Source organism: Pleurodeles waltl, chromosome 9, assembly GCF_031143425.1.
Source record: "Pleurodeles waltl isolate 20211129_DDA chromosome 9, aPleWal1.hap1.20221129, whole genome shotgun sequence".
Taxonomy (NCBI): Eukaryota; Metazoa; Chordata; class Amphibia; order Caudata; family Salamandridae; genus Pleurodeles; species Pleurodeles waltl.
The window spans coordinates 997,278,021-997,304,795 of record NC_090448.1 but is presented as its reverse complement, the minus strand read 5'-3'; the positions used below and the strand labels follow the sequence as shown (position 1 = coordinate 997,304,795).

The window sequence follows — 26,775 nt, the reverse complement described above, 5'->3', positions numbered from 1 at the left end:
ATGCTGACCAAAGAGAAGCAAGGAAATGATGAGCACAAACCAACAGGTGGGCCAAAAGCTAAGAATGTCTTGCAAGAGAACGCGTGTGTTGTGCAAAAAAAAAAAAAAAAAAGAAGGCCTAAGCGTGCAGCCCCGAGCCTCCTTAAAGCCTTGGGGACCTCCCATCATCCCTCACAGCCAGTACAACTGTTTTTTGGGGTGGGGGATCTGAGAAAGGGGGGGCGTCCTGAGTTGTAGATCCAGTCCTCAGGGCTCGATACTGTTACGGTGTACAGGGGACAGCATTCCCAGGACACTGGTGTTCCCTGCCTGGAGGAGTGCAGGCAGGGAACATAATCATTATGCCCTACCCACACTCCAATGGGCAACAAGCGCAACTTCGCTCCTGCCCAGGGGGAAGAAGTAGAGAAAAATGCTGCTCTGACCCAGGTGGGAGCAAGGTAAAAGACTACCAGGGAAGCCACCTGGGGCTGTGGGGGCCTTAGGGATCCCCTTGCAACCCGTAACATTGGCATATGTTGTGGATTCCCCAGGTGAGCATGGGGCAAACCCTTAAACTAAAAAGAACAACTTACTTGCCTTTGGTAATGTTTTTTCTGGTGGATACAGTTTCTACCTATGGATTCCTCATCTTCTGAATACCGCCAATGCGCCAACTTTGGATGGAATATTTTCTCTCTAGTCCTCCACGTTGAGGAGGACGTTACAACAGCAAGGCTCTGCAAATGACTGTCTGACATCAGAACCATAAGAAGTACTCGCTGGTGTGCTGACGTCCATTTCACCCACTTTCTTTTGTGCCTTCGAGGCGAACGGGTGAAACCAACATTACAAATATAACAAAATGTGCATTCTCAAATCAAAAATGTTAATATGTACAGTTCATTTACATGGCATATCATATACAAACTTTATCTACAAACAGATTTCTTCTTTTTCTTGCTATATTAAGACCAGAAAGGGGGAGGTGGGTGGGTCAGTGAACAATCCATAGCTAGATATTGTATCCACCAGAAAAAGCGTTACAGAATGTAAGTAACTTGTTTTTGTGACCATTTGTATGGACTCCCCAAGCAGTTCCAAACTCGGAGGTGGGTGCCTGTCTGCCTTTACCAAGAAATCCCGTACGACAGAACGGGCAAAGTGACCATCCCTCCACCTTTCAGAGTCCAAACAATAGTGCTTTGCGAAAGTGTGGATGGAAGCCCAAGTTACTGCTTTGCATGTGTCAATGACCGGGACACCTCTAGCCAAGGCAAAAGTAGGAGACTTGGCTCTGGTGGAATGAGCTCTAATACCTTCAGGTGGCGGTTTCTTCGCCATGGCATAGCAGATCTTTATGAAGATGATGATCCACCTGGATAATGTTCTATTGTGGACAGTCTTGCCCTTCATTCTGCACACAATGCCAATAAACAGCTGATCCTCCATCCTCAGATCACGTGTTCTGTTAATGTTGAAGCTCAAAGCTCTTTTCAGGTCCAAACAATGCAGTCTTTCTTCCTCCTGAGAAGGATAGGGAGGAGGGTAAAAAGTAGGAAGGGTAACAGATAGGCCTAAGTGGAAAGGAGTCACCACCTTCTGTAGGAAAGCAGCTCTGGTTCTCAGAACCAAATTGTCCTCATAAAAAGTGGTAAACGGGTGCTTAACACTTCAAGCCTACAACTCACTAATACGCCTAGCTGACGTGATGGCTACAAGAAAGAGTTTTAAAAGTAAGGAGTCTCAATGGACAGCTACACAATGGCTGAAACGGTGTACCCCTAAGAAATGTTAAAACTAAAACAAGGTCCCACTGAGGCATACCAAACAGAGTGGGTGATAAATATTAGTAAGCCCCTTAAACCTCAAAACTATTGGAGACTTAAGGGAAGGTTGATCAGGTAAACAAATAAATGCAGACAGTGAAGACAACTAGCCCTTCACTGTTTCAACAGCACAACCCTGTTGAGCTAGGGAAAGAGCAAACTGCAAAACATTTGACTGCCTGGAGGCACCACTGTAGGGGCCTCATGTGCCAGCAGCCAACAGAATACAGGAAGCGAACAGACCAATCAGGAATAGAACCTTCAGGACTGGAACAAGCACTCCATTCTGAAACACCTGAATCATAGCCTGAATGTCTTGAATCCTCTAAGGCATGATTCACTGTGGTGTCCAGTACTGCTCTTATGAACTGGGTGCACTGACAGGGTTCCAGGTGAGATATGGGTTTGTTGATGGAAAACCCCAGATTGAACAGTTGAGTTGTCAAATGCAAGTGATGCAGCACCAACTCTGGAGACTTGGCTTTGAGCAACCAATCATCAAGGTAAGGAAACACTGGTATTCCCCACCGAAAGATGTGCCACAATCACTGCCATCACCTTTGTGAAGACACGAGGTGTGGAAGTAAGACCAAAAGGAAAGACCGCAAACTGGTAGTGTTGCAACCCTATGGTGAACTGGAAAGAACTCCTGTGAGACTGCAGAATGGGAACCATCCAGTCTCCTTTGTCCACACAAGAAGCACCTGTGCCAAGGTCCGCATTTTCTATTTTTCATGTTTGAGGAACAAATTCAAAATTTGTAGGTCTAGGATCGGCTGTAAACAGCCGACCATTCCTGCTCTGGAACCAACTCTACTGCGCCCTTTAAAAACAGAGTTTGAACCTTCTGCTGGAGTAGCAGAAGATGTTCTTTCGAACAAAATCTTTGTTTGGGAGGAAAGGGGGTGGGGGGGATGACTCTTGAAAGGGAAGGGCATTTCAATTGTCCGCAATGCTCAAAACCCAACTGTCCGATGTTATGGGCTTCCCTTCTTGTAAAAAAAAAAAAAAATGGCAAACTCCCTCCCACAGGTAAAGCATGCTCGAAGATGATGGAACTAGGTCTGTTTTCCTGAAGCATTAGCTTTGGAGGAAGAGGAAGGCTGATGGGCTGCCCCTCGTTGACCAGCTCCGTCACGTCATCTGTACAGGGAATTTGCTGACTGCTGCTGCTCCTGGAACGGCTGCCTCCCTCGAAAGGAGTAGCCCCGGACAAACCCCCTGAACCTATGGAGTGGTCTGTAGCTCATGGAGAAGGATTGAAGACCCAAGGACTTTTCCTTAAACCTTTCTAAGGCTGAATCCGCTTTGGATCTGTCAAAAGGCAAGTCTATGATGGTGGACTGTACATCAGGGGAAAATCTGCAGCCTCTTAACTAGGCATGTCGCCTTGTGGCAACTGATGCTCCCATTGTCCGTGCCACAGAATTCACTGTATCAAGGCCTGACTGAATCACCTGCTTTGCTGCAGACTGATTATTATTTAATAATTTGGCAAAATGACCGTGAACATCCTGTGGCAACTTGGGAATCACATCCCTGGCTAAATCCATCAAGGCATGGATATATCTGCCTAAAAGACATGTGGCATTTACAGATATCAAGGCCATGCTTCCAGAAGAGAAAAGAAACTTCTTTGAAAATTGCTCCATCTTTTTTTGATTCACTATCCGCAGGAGTTATCAGAAAGGAACCAGGGACTGTTCTAGAAGAACAAGAAGCCTGGAACACCAAGCTCTCCAGTGTCTGATGAGGACCAAAAAAAAAACAGGATCCTCTGCTGCCGTTTTACATCTCCTGGCAATAGGTCTTGACACCGCTGGAGCAGACACAAGATTCTGCCATACCTCCAACACTGACAGAAGCTTGTCAGGGTCTCATTGAATGGCAGAAAAGGCTCCGGAAGTGGACACCAAAGAATAAAGGACTTCAGTTAGCAAATTAGATTTCATCTTTCAACCACCTTTCCTGTGACCCCTTGATAAGATATCACCTCAGGCTGAAGTAGATCTCCTGGAGATAATAACTCCACCTCTACGGAAGTGTCCAGACCACTTGCCACCTCTGTGCCCTTGAATTCCTGGGATGGTGTATGAATTTCACCTTCATCCAGGTCCTGACGAGAATCTAAATATTGTTGCTCCTCTAGAAGCCTCAAAGCCTCTCTATGGGACCTCAACCTCAGACTCCAGCAACGGCGTAGGAAGAGAATATCCCAGCGCCAACTTTGCCGGCACCGGTAAGTTACATGTTGGAGCCACAGAAACCATTCAAGCTGGTGTTGAGTGACACAACGACGATCAGGACCTGTCCGACATCGGTACCAGCACCATTGGCGCTGATGATTCCTGCAGAGTTTTGGTCGGCGAAGAAGACCCATTGAGCCAGAGGGAGTCACTGCCTTGTTGAAAATATTATACATAGCATTCAAAAACTTCGACAGATCTGTCCCAGGAGCTGGGAAAGCTGGATACTCCTCCTCCTGTTGGAGAGGTCGAAATAATCCTGTCATCGCCGTGACCACTTTTGGGTCTGGATACGGCACAGTCACCGGAGAAAACTGTTCCACTAGACTCATAGGTGACGCCGGGAGGAGGAGATAGAGAGCAGTGGACTCACTTCTCATAAAGACTGATGCCAGGAACCATGATGTCGTCTCTTATGTAACCTCGAAGACCGATGAGGTGGCAACTCGGCCCGAGGTCGGGACCTGCAACGGCCTCCCTTGTCCTTCTTTACCTTGGCCTAGAATAATTTTTTAGGATTCATACTTTGACACAAAGTGCAGTCCCTGATCAGATCACAATCAGAGCTAAGGCACCAGAGACAATCTTCATGCAGATCCGTAATAGACATCGGGCCTCCGCATTCCTGACAAGGTTTGAAACCTGACCTTTTAGTTTAGGTGGAGAAATTATCGCCTACCGAAAAACTGTAATTCGTCGAAACAGTATAACCAAATTGAAGAGATAGGAAAAATCGTTACACGTCAAAGGCGCGAAAAAAATGGAACGGACGTCAGCACGCTGGCGAGGACATCTTATGGTTCCAATGACGTCACATGGAGTCGTGTGCGGAGCCATGCTGTTGTGACGTCCTCGATGTGGAGAGCTAGAGAGAATAAATTCAAACAAATGCTGGCGCATTGGGGTATTCAAAATGTAGATGGATCCATCAGAAAAAAAATATGGTCTGTTTCCAGTACCATGATGAGCAGTGGCCAGAGAGGTGGCTGGGTCAAACAGAGGGCCTTTGCCTGACAGTCCCCTCTCCCCCTCCCCAAAATTCCCTCTGCAGCTCCCAAAATTGGCATATATTGTGGGTGCCTGAGTAGGCACAGGGCACCTACTTTAAAAAAAGATAAGGCTGGTATGGGTGCAGGTTGGGGCCATGGGGGCCTTCAAGCTACTCCTCCCCTAAAATCTGGTAATGTTGTGGATGGCAGGTAGACACCCAAGAAATAATTTTAAAACATCTAGAAAGAATAATAAATGAGTGGCTGGAGCTGCTCATTAATTATTCACTGCTCTGTGTAATAAGTGCCATATAATGGCCTGCAAGGGTCTTTTTAACAATACTTTTAGACCTTGGTGGTACCCTAGAAGGGCCAAAGGCAACACCAAGCATTTTTAAATGTTCTGTAGGACTGCTGGGAGTGCAGCACCCCTCACTCCCCAGGAACATTATAAAAAATGTAATAACAGATACACCACAGTAAGTCTCCCGAGTCATTTCATACATGATCCCAAGAGATTTTACCATATTCTTTTAAATCCCACCTGCTGGAGCTGTATGCTCTTCAGCTGGAGTGCAAGGACCCCTTGTTGTTGGTTCTATCGCAGCATTTTCCGGCCTGAAAAATGTTTACAAAAATAAAAAGACTCAAAGACTTGTTCCATGTTTTATTTTCAATAATGCTTTATTGAAAATATAATCACTATTTCTGAACATTGTAATGTGATAATTTATGAAATACACATTTGACTATAGTTATTGGTAACTTTTTGACAAAGCCAAAAAAATCTGCCTTATTGAAATGACACCCTTTATATTGTGGCATGACAGTCCACCGTGTGCAACAGCGGGTTGGTGTGTCGTTTGGGGTTTGAGATCAGGGCTTGGCCCTGTGTGCAACCCACAGCATGCGTGGCCATAGGTGCTGTCCTCAATCCCCCGGCCACTGCCAAAGGTCATGCTCAGAAGGGGGTTGAGCACCCACAGGGGGTGTGTTATACTACTGCAGTACATGAGTAATAGTTACAAAAGATAATTGTAACTGCTGAATTCTTGTGGTTTTGTTAATTTAAAAAGAATATGGTTTTAAATGATATTTTTGCCCAACTATAACGTCCCAGAAACAGAAATGATTAACATTACATGATCTGAGAAAAAAAGAAAAGGAAACCCACAATAAACAAGTGACTAGAGGATTATAAGAATTAGATATGTAAAACCTATGTACTTTGCAACATCTGAAAAATCGGACTGAGCTGTCCACTCAACCCAGAGGAGTTAGAGAAGAGGTTGGACATAAACCTCGATAAACAAGAGGCAAGGGTTCGAGCCCCAGTCAAAATTTCCCCCCAGCACCACCCAAATGCAAAATACGTTCTCCATGATTTGATTCTAAAAGATATGAAGAACTTGCACAGATGTAGTCATAGGATTTTGCCTCAAGATAGCTTAGCAAGGGCACAACTATAAACTCTAAATAAATTGCAAAACGATTCAGAAGGGAGGCAATGTAGTCTTACAGGAGCAATCATTATATTTCAAGAAACACGAGCAACTGAATGAATGTTGTGAATGTTATCACACAATGAACATAGGAAAATAGTGAAGATGTTCAAAGACAGAATTTGGGGTTGATAGGAAGTTTGCTGAAAGATTTGCTCTTAAAGTTAGATAATCCTAAATATCACATATGTTGATGTGTTTCCAAAGGTTCATAAAAATCAATCAAAACCTACTGAGAGACTCAATGTATCATCGATAAGCAGTTTATTGGAAGAAATGTTGCAATTAGTATACCATTTTCTACTCCTTCCTGTGAACAGTTTTTCCTTGTATGTACGATACAGCACTGATACCAAATGCGTAACATCCAATGGGAAAATAGAAATTGCCTACAAGACGCTTGTATGCCTCAATAAGCACAGTGAAGGCCTAAAGACACATTAGCGCCTTTTGACAGCAAGACTATTAAGCTACCCAATATACGTAAAGTCTCTTAAGAGAGATATGCTTAAAATTTACATTCATGTTTGAGAACTCAGTACAGGCAGCTGAAAGAACTGCTACTGACACATGCTTTTTGCCCCATCTATGGAAATGTATTCACGGTTGATGGAAGGAGAAGGTCCTATTCTTCCTTAGGTACGAGTAATAAAGGCAACATCATCTTGCGGCTGCGCTATACAGAATATATTTTTCATAAAGTAGAATGGTGGCATGGATCAAGTTATTAAATGCATAGTGGAATAATTTGCCCCATGCTTCACAATATATTTCTTCTCATTTTGGTTTCGGACAACAGCTCAAAATCTTCTTGTTCTCCAACTATTCTCTTTTTCTCTCCTTTCTAGTATTGTATTTTTCCGTTCGTGCCAAGAGACCTTCAGATGAACGTTGTGCTTTAGAAATATTGTTTGCAGCACATCAATGAGAGAAATCACAACTTTAAACTTTTAGATTCACTTTCCAAATCAGCATTACTGAAATTGAATATTTAAACTTAAAGATAAGTAGCCAACAACGAATTGAAAAAAAAAAAGCACACTTCAGCAAAGCAACAGTATTCCCCCGTTCTGAAAGTAGTCACAGTCCCCTCAAGTGGCATGTCTTTATTTGGCGAGATCCTTATATCTACAGGTAACTGTAGTGCTAATGACAGATTTGGAAAACAAAAAGATGCCATTATCTGGAGATGGCTGGAAAGGGGTTGTCCAGAGAAAAATTTACAAACAGCAGGAACAAAAGAAGTCTGAATTTTAGCCAGGAACCTCAAAGTCCCTTTTGATCCTAAACGTTAGTACATTAACCCAGGCGAGATAACTGCACCACCTTCCAGTGAATTTTTGGCTATGATGTTCAGTCAGATCTGATAACAGGAAGCAAGGAGGCTTTGATCACCTATAGAGGACCACCATCCTTAAGAGACAAACTAGTCAAAGGCTAACTGAACAAGGCCAGAAAAGGAACATAGTTAGACGAGGGAGTTCGTTATAAGAGAGATGCTTACTGTAAAGTGCGTAAGCACACCACCAACCGAGCTACATGTAAGGTACCATAGGATAAGAATGAGGAGGATACATAGGAAATATGCAATTCAGAATTTGCAGTTTATTTTCTAATGTGCCCGTCTATGAAATAGTATCTGGACAACACCATTGTTCCCCTCTGAAGTGGATTCTGTAACACCTTTGTGTAAAAAAAAAAAAAAAAAAAAAAAAAAACAATGTTCCCTCATATCAAGTAGTCAAATAATTTGCAGGGAAAAAACAATAGGAACAATGAACTTTGTGCACTTATATCTAATTTTGTTTGATGCAAAGAAATATCTGCGCTAATTTATAAATGTATGACTGACATTGCACAACTGGGCAATCAGGGTTAAACGTTCTCAAAATTGCAGAAATCGTGAAAGGGGAACAAATAAGTAAATGAGGTACCCAAACCGAAGGGCAATGTGTCATCGGTGAAGGTTATTAATTGTGAGAATTGGATTTAGAATCACTAAATCTGACGCATTAATGCAATGTAGAAAAAGTGAACCAGCTATGTCAATACAGTATCAGTTGAGCCCACTTGCACACAAATAATAATAATGAAGGTGTACACTAGAAGTACTGGGACATTAGCCCACTATGGCTTGATGTGCTGGAGTGAAATTTAGAATCACCTACAATCATACTAACATTAATTTAGATTGGTACTCTAACCAAGCATACGCTTGAACAAGGAACCACCAGGAGAATTGTGCCATGAAAATGTTGTTACAATTCACATAAATTTAGGGTAAAATATCCAATTGCACAGGACAACACTATTGAAGCACACAGTAATTGTTTATGTTGTAAATACACATGAATTTCTCAGTATGTTTTCAATGTCTTAAGTCTCTGGTGACTTATGATGTAAATAGGTCATATGACTTTCCTTTGTGTAAACATGGCCCTTGGCCATAATGCGGTACTGAGTAGCCATGAAATTATATATATATATATATATATATATATATATATATATATATATATATATATATATATGTATGTATGTATGTATGTATGTATTAACCTAAAAAAACAAAGCTTACAGGCCCTAAGGTGGTAACAACAACTGGCGCCTCCACCATCCACAGTTATCTCATCAATAATTTTACTGCAAATGTTATAGTAACATTATCAATGGTGTTATAAAAGATGTCATTAGTGCTGTAATATCTGGGATAGTTAGCAGTGCCCGGCAAGGGCGCAAGTTATAGTTACCTCGGGGTACGAGTGACAGTTACTTGAGATAACTAACTATAATAGCTGAATTTGTATGGTTTTGTACGCTTAAAATGTGAGCCTAACTATAATGCCCCAGTAACCTTCGGTTTCTTCAGTGAATTTCTATATTTAAAAAAAAAAAAAAATCCCCACCTATAAAGTCCCTGTAACCTTTGGTTTTTTTTTTCGTGAATTTCTATGTTTTTTGTTTTAAACAAAGTAACTTTAATTACTATACTTTAATCCAACTACCACCCATACCCAGCCTAAACCCTAAAAACACCTTACCACCCAAAACCGTATAAACGCCTTCAAATCCCATACCCACCCTGAACCCTAAAAATTACTTTGCCACCCAAAACCCCATACCCACTCTAAACCCTAAAATGATCCTTGCTACCAAAAACCTCATACCCATCTTAAACCATAAAATTATTCTTGCTATCCAAAAACCCATACCCACCCTAAAATTACCCTTGCTACCCAAAAACCCATACCAACCCCCAAACCCTAAAAATCACCTAGTTACCTGGAAAATCCATGCCTACACTAAACCCTGAAAATTACCCTTGCCACCCAAAAACCTATACCCACCCCAAACCCTATATCATATATATATATATATATATATATATATATACATACATACACACACACACACACACACACACACACACACACACACACACACACATATATACACACACACATACACTTTTAATACTTACCTGTAAAAGCTTTCATTGTGAAGGCTGTTTCCCCCTAGAGCACTAACCATAATTTCTATGACAAAATGAACACCCTCATTATTTTCCTTTCTAAACTGAATGTCTGACGTTTTACCAGTTTGCCTCAATCACAATGGTGTGCCACACTTGTCATAAGTAAGACTGTTAGCGCTCTAGTTGTTCTTTAGAGCACTCAGGCAGGGAGGCTACAGTAGAACACAAGGGAATCAACTGACAGTCCGGCTCCTGTTGAAAGTACATATATACTGAGAATGTCAGACTTCATTCTCATATGGCTAAGAAATACAGTCTGAATTTACAGAAAATATGCTCTCATTTTAGCTTCTGGGGCACCTTCCATCTTCCTCTGGGGGAAAATCATGAGAAAACACAGTTTTCTCTCTAACATGATTCATGAAATCCCACCTTCGAATACACCACAATTCCTAAAATTAATATGGTTCCATCCACAATTAATTTATAATTTAATTAAAATGTATCATTACCCTTTATACGTTCTCCTTTTTGTGACCTTCAGACCTTGCCATCCACTAGAATGCATTTCAATGGGGTGCTATCATGTATATTGGTCAATCTGCAGAACAAAATCTAGCTTTCTGACAAATTTGGTGTAATGTCATCCAGAGGCTTTGAATGTAGTTGTGTTCAAAACTCCCATGGGAATCAACATAGCAAAAGCACTTTTATTTCCCCCCCTCCCCCCATCCCCACCTGCCCTCCACTCCCTCCTTCTCCTGCCCTCCAAGCCTGACTCCCTACCCCCAACCACACCGCCCCCTTTTCTCTGCTTCAGATTGACATACTCCCCTCTAACTTTCCACGCGCAACAGGAATTAGCATTACATCTTTGGGAAGATTTGTCAATGCCAAAGATATAGGCAAGTCAAAAAATGTTTTTCCTATGGAAACATGGTCCTAACTATAACTACCTACAGGCGACAGCCAGTAGGTCATATTATATATATATATTCTGGGGAATGTCTTTCACCAAAACTGTTGAATCCTCTCACACAGACTTTTCTTTCCATACAGAGCAGTATTCATCATAATATATTGGTCTGACAACATACTGATGATATTTTTCATCATTGCAACCTACCTTAGTCTTTAATAAATGAGTCATTATTGAAGAGCAACATGTTGTGACAGAAGAGCTAAATCATCCAAACTGTCATCTTTGACTTTTTTTATAACAATTTTTTATGCAGCGCAGACAGGAACTACAAGGGAGCTTTACAAAAAACACTTACGATACATAAGCATATAAAAATGATACATTGCAAAGTATTGAGGATGTTGGCTTGAACGTCATAACATGATTAAATGTATCTTATGGAGTATAATTAAATTTCCATGATCAATAGGTCATGTGGGTTCTGAAATGTAACATTCCAGCTGTTTCCTGTTATCAGAGAAGTCAATGTATAGATAGAAAGATAGCCATCGGAATCTTTGATCTGAGTGAATACAATAATATTTTGGTAAAGATTTTGGTGATGGTTTGGACTTTTGGTTGTGGGTTCTCCATGGTAGCTCATACCTACTTGATACAGGACTTGATTGTTACACATAAGAGACTATGCCATTATTAATATGGTATACTAAGGTCGACTTGAGAACAGTGCTTTTGTCAGGGAACTTTTCATTGATAGCAATCATCATGGTTTCAATGTTGGTGTAGTTAACAAAAGGGTGATGGCTGGAATGTGTGAAATAATCTCATCTATTGGTAATTACTCGAGCCCAATCCCAGTAAATAGTAATTTTGAAAACTATGCCACCTCATCTTTGAGCAAGCTGGGTCTAATCTGAGGTGTCATGGGTCAGCAAAATAACAGCGCGTTGGAATGCTACCCCATCCGATTGGCACTTATTGCATCATTCCATCAGCATGTGTGTGTTTAATACTAGTGGAGTTAATCCACTTTTATGTCATAGTATTCATATGGGTGGAACTTTAATAATGTTTTTCACATATTGTTTTTTGAGTAAGTCACTTATAAATATTTCTTGTAGCCCTGAAGTCGTCATGGGGAATGGTCTCATTAATGAAACACGTGTTGGCTGGACAAGGCTGAAATAACCAACTAAACCACGAAAGAAACCACTCACTTTTTGATATATTACCATTTGACAAGTGTGCCAAAACTTGCAAGCTCTGCTCTCTTGGGAGGAAAATGAGACCCACAAAAAACAGGGGAGATCCGATGACCGATTCAATGCCACAAGTCAGATAATAGACACAAACCAAGGAAAAACTGGACAAAAAAATGGAAAAAGTAATGGAGAAGGCATACTAAACTTACTAATATTTTTTTTGGTGGGGGGGGGGGGGGGGGGACAGTGAACATCAACAGCACGAGTTAGCCATTTTGTGTTCCGAAAATGGGGGCAGCATTTCGGCACACATGCGAGTTTCAGTGAATTTTAAAGTTTAATTCGAAGACAAAAAGTCAACACATATAGAAGCCATTTAGGCAAGCAGGCTTGAAGGCTGGAGCGGGGTTGAATGAAGAAAGAAATTTAAAGACAATAAAAATATGTATACATAACAAGCTCTTGAATACAAGACTGCAAGTAGGAAATAGAGAGTTTCTAGAAATTTGTAAATTACAAAACAATATGGATTAATTTCATAAGGTCTGTGGCTGGCTACATGGCCTCTAGAGGACGATAGATGGCTGGGTGCAAGAAGTAGTCGTAGGCCAGGCCTTGTGCCAAACCCCACCACCGACAGCCAAATGCAGGACCAATGGATAATGTTCCTTAAAGAAAACGCAGAAATACTCTGGAAAAAAAACACATCTAAAATAACATTATTGTTCAGATGGTGCAAACACTAAAATTCACATGAAAAAAATGCACTGAAAAATAGCAGCTAAAGTGATATTATGGTTCCACATAAAAGCCTACAAACACCAGAAATTCATCAGTTACAGACAGGTACAAACACCACAACTCACACTTACACAATTTAACCCTTAACTTGCTCCCATATCAACACAGAGCCTGCTGCACAGGAAAGTGAAACATTCGAGAGGCGTTATGGCCAGCAGCATGTCTTCCAGCGACGACACAAACTTAGAGCTAGATTAGCACTCTTGTTCTTCATTAGATCGCTATCTTTAGGGGCGGTTGTTATGCAAACAGTGCGTAGTGATAGGTGGGCTGTGACTCACTTCAGCTTCCGGCTAGCAATCTACCGGGTAGATAACAACCAGCCAGAAGTCGATATAAATGCAACATTTTGGTGCTCAGAGTTTTCAGCTTTTGCGCATGGTTATGCCTAAATACAGGCAGACAACAATTTCAGGAAAAAAGAAAAAAAGTGACAGAAGGTCTTTTGGTGACTCAATAATGAAAATACTTACTGTTGGGCCAAGAGCTGTGTAGAATGGGATGAAGGAGTTAAAAGAAGCAGACAATATTTCCTAATGAAGTTCATATTGCTATACATGTGCTTGTAATCCAATGCTTACATTTTGAATGAGTCTTTTTCAGTAAATAGATATGCTTTAACACAAAAGCCTGCAGTTATCCAAGGATACTGCAACAATCTTCAGAGAAATAAACTTGAAAACATACTGGCTGCAGATGCATGGCAGCACAAAATTAATAAAGTATCCATTACAAACCAAATTGTGGCTACCCAATCAATTGTGAGTGGAGTGATTTTAAATGAAAAATGCAACAAAAAACTATTGTTTCAGGAAGCAGTCGATTATATTCCCTGCCACTAATGACCACACACAAAAAATAGCACATTTATACATTGATTAAAACAAAAACAAAAAACTAACATTAGGCAAAAAAATTATAGTTTTGGCAGCTATCTCAAAGCAAATCTACTGGTCCCATATTAACCTCCATATCCCCTGGGGACAAGAAATAAATACTAGTAGGTTCATTTCGAAAAAACCTGAAGATAGGAGAAAAAAAGGGAGTAAGTGCACTGTGTACATGTTGCGAGGGGGGGATAAGCACCTAAGTTTACTTTTTAATTTCGAGGGTGATTTCTGATTACTTTTTAAGTTGTGTGCTGTCTCAAAACATATGTAAAATAGTTCTGTTATTGTTGAAATAGTCAATGCCGATGCACACAACAATACATTCACATATAAGAACAAAGTTAAATCACCACTATTAAATTCCCCAGTGATGAACGATACCAATGCTGGCACAAACTAGTGGTCATGCAGGCTCCGAGACCTAGTTCGGACGTTAAAGATTGACAGGCCAGAGGAGGGGTGGCGTGCAGCCAGCATGCAAAGGTGCAAACAGGAATCTTAGATCAGTCCCCAAAGATAGGCACAGCAACACCACAATGACCCGAGGAAATTGGCCCCAATAAAACACACATGGCCAGAGAGGTGCACACATTCACCAACACACCATAATGTCAGATGCTACATGAAGTTAGGAACAGTTTACCCATAAGAACACAGCAACACCTGACCACACACCCCTCAGGCTGGACATATGGACATGTACTCGGTGGCCCATTTTGTGTCCATGCAAGGTCAAGGCCACCTGCATTTGTTATCAGGACCTTATTTATGACCCCAAGACAACTGTTCACATGCTTCACCCCAAAAAAGGAATGTTTTAATTGTTTTATGGTACCCAAAGAATTGTATAAAACACCACTCAGAACCATAGTATTTTCTGGTTCTGTATTGTTGTCCGGCCCATAATGTTTAATTGAATTAACTGTTCCTGCTTTGCTAGATGCCTCGTATTTTGTTTTTTAAGGTACATTCAGGCAAAATTTCCTTCTAGTAGTAAGAGCCCTAACTTCTTCCCCGTGTACATGATGACTTGCAGGAAGGTCTTGAATATATGGCTAAATGTTTCCAATTGAATTCCCTGATGCAAGCTGAGCCAATCACCTGCCCACACTTCACCTCGTATTTTCTAGTGGCTTCTGCCCAGGAAATAAAAGCCTTGTGTACACTGGGGCTGGGTTAGGAAAGGAAAATAAACTGTTGCAACTAACTGATTTTGTAACGTCTTTGTCAACTTTACGTATAAAATGTTACAGCTTTATGATGCCTCAAAATGCAGATTTGCCACATACCATAGCTTCTCCGCAGGCATTACACTTTTTAATCGTCTAGCCTACTGCTCAAACCTTTTGCTGGGGATACTAAGTATAATCTCTATGCCATCTTTTGACTCGCTTCTTTGTCTATTCCATTTTAGCCAGTCTTCTTTTTCCAGTAGTGAATAAACCATCCTCAAAGCACAGCAGCTTGCATGGGCTCCTTTAATCACGTTTTACAATCTTTATTTGGGTACTTTCGCTTTCTTCACTTAACCCATTGCAGTGAACATTATGCAGATGCACTGTAAGCTTCTACTTACACTCTATAAAAAAAATTTAAAAAATTGAGCGCACCTGCATTTCTCTTCTCATTGGATATGTCCAGTCCTAAAAAAACAGAGTAAAAAAAAAAAGCCTCAATTAATAACAAAACACATTAATGAACTAAAATAACCATTCGCAATGAAATGCATATAACTGTACCACTTGAGTGAACTAAAGAACGAGTTACTTACCTTCGGTAACGCCTTTTCTGGTGGATACACTGGCTACCTGTGGATTCCTCACCTAAAGAATTTGCCCCATGCACCAGCGTTCAACAGAAATGTTCTTCTAGCTCTGCACGTCTACGATGACGTCACAATTGCCTGACTCCCACACAATGCCATATGACGTCATCCAGGAAATAAGAGGTCCTCGACGACGTGCAGACGTCAGTTATCACAATTTTTTATGTGCCTTTGAGGTGAATAGGAAAACATTGACACTACTGATGTGATATGAACACATCAAACTTGTATACCAACATTTCCACTAATATGAAACAGCCAATAGAAATAAACAACCCACTGCATACAATACTACAATACGAAATATATGCATAAATCCATCTAGAACATGTAAATATATACATATATGCACGTCTTTTTTAAAATATATATATACATAAACAAATATATACACACATCCAAATCATTGCATCAATAAATACAGATGTACAACATACAGGTGCTCACCTAAGGAAATCTTGGTAAGACCAGCCAGGCAACAGGGAGGCGGGTGGGACCATGAGGTATCCACAGGTAGCTAATGTATCCACCAGAAAAGTCGTTACCGAAGGTAAGTAACTCATTCTTCTGATGGATACAACTACCTGTGGATTCCTCACCTAATGAATAGAGTCCCAAAGGAGTACTGCACTCAGTGGTGGGTGCCTGAATGGTCAAACCAAGAAATCCTGCAGCACTGAGCGTGCAAAATGGCCATCCCTCCTGCAGGTGACGCCACAGGAGCTCCGGAGACTTGGCTTTGATCAACCAATCGTCCAGATAAGGGAATACTGCTATCCCCCTTCTTCTGAGCTCTGCTGCAACCACCGCCATCACCTTCGTGAAGACTCGAGGTGCCGAAATAAGACCAAACGGAAGGACCGCAAACTGATAGTGTTGCGACCCCACCACAAACCGGAGATATTTCCTGTGCGACTTGAGGATCGGGATATGAAAGTAAGCATCCTGCAAGTCGACAGACACCATCCAATCTCCTTCCTTCAACACCAAAAGAACCTGTGCTAGGGTCAGCATTTTGAACTTCTCCTGCTTGAGGAACCAATTCAAAAACCTCAGGTCCAGGATTAGCCTTAACGGACCATCCTTATGGGGATCAGGAAGTATCTTTAATAGCAGCCCTGACCCTCTCTCCTGCTCTGGAACCAACTCTACTGCACCTTTCGACAAAAGGAAGAGCACTTCCTGTTGTAGTAAAAGAAGATGGTCTTCCGAACAGAAAAGGGCGGGGAGGGATGGAAGGGGGAACCCCCGAAAGGGAAGAGTATAACCTTTCCCCACAATATCAGTGACCCACGAGTCCGATGTTATTGACTCCCACATGTGAAGAGACAGTATCCCCCCCTACAGGAGATGCATGCAAAGGGAGTGATGGAGGACTAAGTCTGCTTTCCCTGCTGCACCCCTCCAGAGGAAGAGGCAGAGTGCTGCTGGGTGGCCCCTCTAGTACGAACTCTACCCCTGCACCTGAATGATCTATAAGGGTGAGCTGTCGAAGGTTGCTGTCCTGCTGCCTGGAATCTCCCTGGAAAGGACGAGCCACGCCCAAACCCCCTAAACCTCCTAAACGATCTCAAGGAAGTGGAGGTGGATGCTTGCAAGCCCAAGGATCTTGCCGTGGCCCTACTCTCCTTGAACCGTTCCAAGGCAGAGTCAGCTTTTGCCCCAAATAGTTTACCCCCATCAAAGGGCAGATCGAGTAGGGTTGACTGCCCATCGGGAGAGAATCCTGAAGACCGTAGCCAGGCATGCCGTCTTGTCGCTATGGACGTGCCCATAGCCCTGGCCACAGAGTCCGATGAATCAAGCCCAGATTGGATAACCTGGGTCGCTGCCGCCTGAGCGTCCACCAAAAGATTAAGCACCTCCTGAGGCAATGCAGAGTGTGTCTTGGCCTCATCCATGAGAGCATAAATGTACCTTCCCAGGATACAGGTAGCATTTGTTGACTTGAGGGCCATGCTACATGAAGAGAATGCCTTCTTAGCAGATTGGTCCATTCTCTTGGACTCCCTGACCGCGGGAACCCCTGGAAAAGATCCCGGAGCAGAGCGTGAGGAGCATGAAGCCTGCACTACCAAACTCTCCGGAGTCGGGTGTCTGGACAAGAACGCTGGATCTCCAGGAGCCACCCGATACCTCCTCGCAACAGACCTGTTTACTGCCGAAGTCATAGGCTTCTTCCACACCTCCATTATTGGGTCAATGAGCGCCTCATTAAACAGAAGAAGCGGCTCTGCCACAGCTGAAGAAGAATGCAAAACCTACTTAAGAATGTTTGTCTTAACATCCGCAGATGGAAGAGGAAGGTCAAGAAAATCCGCCGCCTTCCTGACCACCGAATGGAAAGAGGCAGCCTCTTCAGTGTACTCCCAGGGAGATGCCAAGTCCCACACCGGGGAAGTGTCCAAAACACTAGCCGTGTCCAAAACACTAGCCGTGTCCAAGCCCTGCAGGTCTCCCAGGGGCTTCACAATCTCATTCTCTTCCAGAGCTGCTTCTCATACTCTTGCTCCTCTAGCAGCCTCAGAGCGAACCTCCTGGAGTGGAGCCTGGATTCAATCCTTGGCGTCGATAAGGCGTCTGCCCGCGCCGAAGACCTCGGACGGTGTCGACCATCGGATTCATCCAATGCAGAATCCATCAGCGGCGTAGGCTTCTTCAGAGTAGATGAAAGCTGCGGCAAACTCATCGGCACCGGAGCAGTAGAGGTCGTCGGCGTCACAGGTCTTCTAGGCGACACCATTGGTACTGGTGCCAAACCCAGCGCTTCCCAAAGGAAGGAAAGGCATGAAGAGCGTCGGTCTGTATGAAGCTGGAACACCCATATCATAGGCCAATGGACCCGAAGGTCCTGAACACCACCTCCCGGGGCCATGGCGGCAAAGATGTTGAACATCGCATTAAGAAATGCGGCAGGGTCTGTGCCTGGTGCCGGGAACGCCGGATATCCTTGCGGAGCCGGTGCCTGAGGCAAAGCCGGCGTCGGCTCGGGCATCTCTGTCTGCGCAGGAGAGACCGCCGGATCCTGGTGAGGATCGACTTCGAAGACCTACTTCTCTGACGTCTCCGCTGTCTGAGTCGTCAGAGGCAGAGGTGTCACATTCGGACTAACTTCCCAAGTCGTTCGACGTCGAGCCGACCCCGAGCGGGAACGGTCCTTACTTGACCAGCTTTGTGAATCATGCCGGAGTCGGGAGTCCCGATGTCACCTGTGAGATTTCGATGACTTGGAAGAAGACTCACGACGATGATGTCTCTCTTCTTAGACCTTGCCAAGAACAACTTGGCCTCCCGCTCCTTGAGAGCCTTCGGATTCATGCGCTGACATGAACCGCACGCCTTGACCTCATGGTCAGAGCTCAGACACCACAAACAATTATCAAGGGGGGTCTGTGACCGACATTCGGCCTCCGCACTCCCTACAGGGTTTAAAACCGGACTTCCTTGGCTGAGACATTGTTACACACGAAGTGAAACAGTAGCACCTCTTATTGCAAGGATAATGTCATACGGTGTCGTGTGGAAGTCGGGCAATTGTGACGTCATCGTCAACGTGCAGAGCTAGAAAACAAATTTCCATCGAATGCTGGCGCGTGGGGAAAATTCTTTAGGTGAGAAATCCACAGGTAGTTGTATCCATCAGAATAGAAACGTTTTATACACACCACGATATTAAAAAAAAAAAATTAATCATCAGACCCACATAAGCGTTTTTGAAAATGCAACGTTGCAATACCTAATACATTCAATTGTACCACTTTAAATGGCATTACATTAACTTCGACAACGAAATGAATCCTTAGAAAGGGGCATCTTGCAACCTTGGAATTTCACAAATACAGACCACCGAAGTCAGAGAAAATTGCTTACAGAAAATACAATCAATATATGCTGAGTATTACAGCGCACATGTAACTACAATATTGCAAAGTGAATAACTATCCCAAATTCTTCCAAAAATTAATATCATTGTGCCAAAAAATTACAATAAAATCTATATAGTGTTATGTATTGTCACAATTATCTAATCACATTGAGTAGGTCCACGGATTAGATCAGTGATACTCAAAGTACGGCCAGGGGGCCGCACGTAGCCCTCCTGGCTTTTACATGTGGCCCCCTACGCAACAGGAGCACTGGACTCGACTCAGCAAGAACATTAAAAAGATGTTAAATAAACAGACAAGCATTTATGTAAAGGTTAATTTAAGCTAAAGAAAGGATGTAACTAAGGTGTTCTGCACAGCTTAAATTTAAAAACACTTATTTTTTAAAAGACATCTTGCAGCAAAAACGTAAGATATGATAAAGTTTGTAAGAGGTAAGTCAGTTGTTATTTGCACTATATATTATACCTGAATAACATTATGGTGTATTAAATCAAACAGAGGTGAATGCTTTGTACAGCACACATCATGAAGTCATGTATTTCGAGATCCTCGTATGTAATAATGAAAAAGGAGGAAAGGGAAATAAAACAATTACCTAGGATCACACAATTTAGAAAAGTGGAGACGTTGGGACTAGTCCCAAGTTTTTGGTTTCAGATAGTCTAATTCAGACAATAGGGGCCTGATTTAGATATTGGCAGAGGGGTTACTCCCTCACAACAGTGACAGATATCTGAAAGCCAAAATCTAAATCCCATAATATCCAATGGGATTTAGATTTCGGCAGATGGAGTAACCCATCCGCCAGTATCTAAATCAGGTTGTATATGCTTCACTTCCCCCACACTCACCTTACTGCCATTCCAAAAACCACAGACCGCCACTCTGCTGGCATCAATGTGGCCCTCCATCACATCACAGACCAAACTTTGTGGCCCTAGCAAAATGTTTGCGAGTAGCCATTATTTAGATGATCCTTAAATGTTGCCATTATGATATTATACAGCGTCAAGATGAAAGCAGAAACCAGCAGATCTTCTGACGCAATAAATGCCCACATGACAGGATTAGTCAAGGCACTAACAGTGCTAGCAGTCAGATTATTTGTGGAAGATGCCCGACCAAAGGAATGAGTGAATCAGGTATTTGTACAGCACTACTATTGCTCCAACATTACAAGCTGGCAGGTGAATATTTGGGAAGGAGTCTCAGAAAAGTAGAGGTGGATGTGAAGATATAGCCAAGAGTGAACAAATGTGTTTTATGGCTATTCTGAATGGCGATCTATGAAACAGTGGATGAGCTAGTAAACATAGGCGGCACACTTCATCTCTTGAAACCATGATAATAAACACATGATTAAGATTCAGCAATTTTAACCTTCTATTATACAAAATGTGAGAATTTTACTGTTGGCTCAGCCACACAGAAACACACCCGATGGACCTATAGATTCCCGAGGGGTTGTGCCATTCAGGCCAACCACAGACTGAAATGCATAAGTAGATGGGTCCAGTAAGCACAAATGTGATATCCTTAATAAATCTTGTGGCATTGTCAACACAAGCCGACTTGCATTTAATGCTGAAGTGGTACATCTCTGCGAAGGTCCCTTTTTTGGGCACAACACGGTTTCTCTCTGAGGGCACATGGTGTCTCTGTTGAGGGGAGCAGAAGGGAGCTGTAAACCTATTTAGAAACAACTTTCAATTCACAAAGGATAATATATGCAGATTCGTGCCACTCCGCAACAGCAGATACATTAAGCACCTTCACAATGTGCTTTCGTCACCACACTGTCACCAAGGCCCATTAGAACTCCCTGTGGTATCTGAGAAAAATTGGGATTTTCAGCTCTGAAGCATATCAGGGGCAAAACATATCAGAATTTTCTCTGCTTTTGGCTATCGTAATTGAATCCCTGATGAAGGAGTTTAGGAGGAATGTCTTAGTGAAGAGATTATAATGTATGCCAACTATTATGGCGACCAAACTCCCATAAAATTCTTCAACAAAATATGAACATCGCACTCCAAGAAAATCTTTTATCAGCTTTTTTTGAAAGAAAAATGTGCTTCCACCACTCAACGTGTTTCGACCAACAAAGGTCTTTATTACAGGTAGCCATTGTCTCTATCCACCACACTTTATATAGTCTTCGCTTTCTGCCATAATTGTTGCATTTTGGGACATGTAGTTTTCCAATGTTATTTTACAGCACGTAATTTCACTTTTTACCAATTTTAATAATTGTTAGTACTTGTAACATTTCATAATACTTATCACATCTCTTATATAGCATTTTTCTAACATTCTTCAACCCTTAACATGTCTGCTCTCTCACCATATATTGCTTACATGTCGTAATTTTCCACTTCGTTTTCATTTACTTTTTGCTTTATATTTTATTCTTAGACTAATTTTTTATTATTTCATTGTGAAAGCGAATGGGGAATTCAAAAACCAATTTTATATGTCCAAGATAGCACCTGTTGACATACATATCTTTACCTAACTTACTCACTTTATAGCCTCATGTATTGATATACAATGAATAATACACAAACACAAATACATTTTTAAGCTCTGCTCTTAATTTAAATCAACCTTTTTACAGCAAATTTATATATAAGTGTGGGAATAGACGACAATATTGTTACCATATATCCCCAGTGTTGTTTAAAAACAGTGATTTTCCTTTTTCTAGTCGCCGATATATACAATCTATACATTTTTTGCTCTTCTCTTTTACTCTCTATCAATTGGTATATACCTTAAAGAAATTATTGAATAGTCTTTCCAGTTGTTTATTCCTTCTACTTTTCTCCACTCTTTTCCTCATAAGTGTACAAGATGTTCTTTATCGGCATTCAAACCAAATGGAATCTCAGTCCTAAATTTGATGATATATCTAGATTCCAAACAACGCAATTTCAATGTTCTATTGCCCCTCTTCCATTGTCAGGGACATGAGCTACTCCAAAATAACGCATTGCCTGCCAATGCTTTTCATGACACTGGCTTTGATGTTTCACCATTGCATAACTCAAATCATTGTTGTTAACAGCTCTGATATGCTCTAATATTCTTTTTTTAAATTTACAAGTTGTACTTCCCACATATTTTAAACCACATCCTAGTACATATACCACATAAGTTATCTCGCATGTCATTTTTTGGTTTATCTTCAATGTGTGTCCCATGGTATCTTTTACTACTTGTCTGTTCTCACCAATTTGCAGTCCTTACATTTCAAACACTTAAAAAGTCCCATATTGGTGGAGAGAGACACATTTTCCAGATTGAGGCTAACCTGAGTAAAACAACAATATGCCTATAAAGGTGGTATAATTTGGACTGTCCATGGACATCAGGCTGACAATTGCTAGGGAAGGGTTTAAGTACCTGGGCATTGTAGGAAAGTACCAACTTGCCTGGCATGTTACCCCCATTTTTGCTTGTGTGTCAGTTTATTTTTGCCTGTCTCACTGGGATCCTGCTAGCCAGGACCCCAGTGCTCATAGTTTGTGGCCTGAATGTGTTCCCTGTGTGGTGCCTAACTGTGTGCTTATGCTCTCTCGGTCTTTAAAATTGTCACTGCAGGCTAGTCACCATTTTTACCAATTCTGATTGGCACACTGAAACACCCTTATAATTCCCTAGTATATGGTACCCAAGGTACTGGGAGTTCCAGGAGATCCCTATGGGCTGCAGCATTTCTTTTGCCACCCATAGGGAGCTTAGACCATTCTTACACAATTTCCCCAGACTTTGTGAGTGCGGGGACACCATTACACTCGCGCACTACATATAGGTCAATACCTATATGTAGCTTCACAATGGTAACTCAGAATATAGCCATGTAACATTTCCAAGATCATGGAATTGTCCCCCCCCCCCCATGCCAAATCTGCCATTGGGGGGCCAATCCCATGCATCCCGGGGGCTCCAGCATGGACCCCGGGTACTGCCAAACTAGCTCTCCGGGGTATTCACTGCAGCTACCGCTGCTGCCAACCCACAGACAGGCTCCTGCACTCCTGGGGTCTGGGCAGCCCAGTCCCAGGAAGGCAGAACAAAGGATTTCCTCTGCGAGAAGGTGTTACACCCTCTCCCTTTGGAAATAGGTGTTAAGGGCTGGGGAGGAGTAGCCTCCCCCAGCCTCCGGAAATGCTTTGAAGGGCACAGATACTGCCCTCCTTGCATAAGCCAGTCTACATCGGTTCAGGGAACACCCAGCCCCTGCTCTGGTGCGAAACTGAACAAAGGAAAGGGAAGTGACCACTCTCCGTCCATCACCACCCCAAGGGCGGTGCCCAGAGCTCCTCCAGTGTGTCCCAGACCTCTCCCATCTTGAATGCAGAGGTGTGAAGGCACAATGGAGGCCTCTGAGTGGCCAGTGTCAGCAGGTGACATCAGAGACCCCTCCTGATAGGTACTTACCTGACTAGGTGGCCAATCCTCCTCTGAGGGCTATTTAGGGTCTCTCGTCTGATAACGAATGCAAGAGCTCACCAGAGTTCCTCTGCATCTCCCTCTTCGACTTCTGCCAAGGATCGACCGCTAACTGCTCCAGGATGCCTGCAAAACTGCAACAAAATAGCAAGAAGACTACCAGCAACATTGTAGCGCCTAATCATGCCGGCTTTCTCGACTGTTTCCTGGTGGTGCATGCTCAGAGGGCTGTCTGCCTTCACCCTGCACTGGAAGCCAAGAAGAAATCTCCAGTGGGTCGACGGAATCTTCTCCCTGCTACCGCAGGCACTAATCTTCTGCTTCAAAGGTCCTCTAAGTCCCCTCTCATCTTGACAGGCGTGGTCCCTGGAACACAGGAGCTGGATCCAAGTGACCCCGACAGTCCAGTGGTCCATCTGTCCAAATTAGGTAGAGATAAGTCCTTGCCTCCCCACGCCAGACAGTAATCTTGTATACTGCATGAACTGCAGCTGCTAGGGCATCTGTGCACTTTTGCAAGGAATCCTTCGTGCACAGCCCAGGTAACCAGCACTCCGTCCTGCATTGCTCAACTCGCTGAGTTGACCACTGGCTTTTTGGGACACTTCTTTGTGGTGTTGAGACGACCGCCGTGCTCAGATTTCTTGAACCCGTGTTCAAGTGCTTCTGCGGGTGCTGCCTGCTTCTCCGTGGGCTTTCTGTGCTGCTAAGCGCCCCCTCTGTCTCCTCCTCCAAGGTGCGACCTCCTGGTCCTTCCTGGGACCGGGCAGCACCCATTTTCTTCAAACGCAACCTTTGCAGCTAGCAAGGCTTGTTTGCAGTCTTTCTGCGTGGAAACATCTCTGCATCCTACAGCACGCCGTGAGACATCTTCTGTGCAAAGGAGAAGTTCCTGGCATCTTCCGTTGTTGCAGAATCTTCAGCTTCTTCCACCCGGAGGCAGCCATTTTGCACCTTCATCTGGAGTTTAGTGGGTTCCTGCCCCCCTGTTACCCCCCCCCCCCCACAACCCCAACCCCACCCCCCAGACACTTTTGTGACTCTTGGACTTTACAGGTCCTCAAGTCCAGGAATCCGTATTCAGTGCTTTGCAGTCAGTTCTTGTCTTTGCAGAATCTCCTATCACGACTTTAGTGTGTTTCTGGGGAAGTAGGTTAACTTTACTCCTACTTTTCAGGTTCTTGAGGTGGGGTATCTTGGACACCCTTAGTGTTTTCTTACACTCCCAGCGACCCTCTACACACTACACTAGGCCTGGGGTCCCTAAGTGGTTCACATTCGACTTTCTTAGTATATGGTTTGTGTTGCCCCTGGGCCTATTACATCCTATTGTATTCTACAGTATTTGCACTACTTTTCTAACTGTTTACTTACATAAAATATACACACAAACCAAAATCGGGTATTTTACTTACCTCCTAAGGGAATATATCCTCTGAGATATTTTTGCCACATTGTCACTAAAATAAAGTACCTTTATCTTTAGTAACTCATAGTATTTTGATTCTTATGATATAGTGCTATATGATATAAGTGGTATAGTAGGAGCTTTGCATGTCTCCTAGTTCAGCCTAAGCTGCTCTGCTATAGCTACCTCTATCAACCTAAGCTGCTAGAAAACTATTAATCTACTAATAAGGGATAACTGGACCTCGAACAAGGTGTAAGTACCATCAGGTACCCACTTTAAGCCAGGCCAGCCTCCTACAGGCATCCATATAAGAAAGGAAAAGACTAGGGCATGGGGACAGAGTCTCATGACACAGCTGGATAGATTACGTGCCAATCGAACAAAGTGGTCCCCTCTGCCTTGGTCATAATGGTATCCTTCTCATAGTTTCAATATCAATTGCAGAACCATCCATACAAAATAGAACGCAATGTTTTTGCTTCTATGAATGCTCCGAAAATAGAGTTCTTATGGGAGAGCAAAAACCTACGCATTGCCATGGCTAAATGTCATAAATCCACATATGATGGAGGTGTAAAATCTGCAGATATAAAATTGCATCATCCGTTATCACATTTAATAACAGCTAATGAATGGCTGAATGACAACAGTGGGCACCCTGCTTAAGCCTTTGAGAGATGGATCATGAATAGGACACTGCAGAGGTGCTACCTTTATTATAGGGCCTTGAATTTGGACCTCACCTAGCCATAATCACAGACTTGAGAATATGACTAGGCACTTGTTAATACCACAGGCTAAAAAAGAAAGTATGCTATAGTTGGGAAGGTGCAGGTGTCTCCAAGGTCCTTCAACACTCCTGTTGGCAGATTCTGAGAAGGCATTCAACTTAGGACTTAATATTTGCTTTTCTTTAAAAAAAAAAACAAAAAAAAAATCCAGAATTTCTGTACAATACATTTTCTTATTGTGCACTAGCTTGACAGCTCTGAAGCATTTCAGGGGCACAACATCTCAAGCGTTTCTCTGCTTCAGACTATCGTAATTGAACAGCTGGTAGAGTGGTTTAGGAAGAATGCCTTAGTAAAAGGATTTGAATTGACGCCAACTATATATGGTATGGAAGTAGATTGTATGCTTATAAATCTTCGAGCTGTTACGGTATAGGTCTATGGCCTTGCAAATTTTCTGAATATAAAGGGTTGTGAATATTGAATAGTAACACAATCTCATCTTTTCTTGATAATTCATAAACTGCGCCTGAAGCAACAGTGACGTTCAACAGTTTCGCGAAGGTTTCGGCCCTATAAACATGAAAAGGTAAATCCTGAGATGTTAAAAAAAAGGTATATCATGATT

General features: G+C 42.6%; 1 protein-coding gene across 6 annotated transcripts in view; it reads right to left on the bottom strand.

The window, feature by feature from the left end:
- STYX (serine/threonine/tyrosine interacting protein) overlaps positions 1–26,775 on the bottom strand; it is a 363,082-nt gene that overhangs the window by 177,677 nt on the left and 158,630 nt on the right. For all 6 annotated transcript variants that reach the window (XM_069208552.1, XM_069208551.1, XM_069208555.1 and 3 more), the window contains one exon: positions 15,446–15,478. In XM_069208552.1, the coding sequence (XP_069064653.1) occupies positions 15,446–15,478 (33 nt within the window). The remainder of the gene's footprint in view (positions 1–15,445; positions 15,479–26,775) is intronic.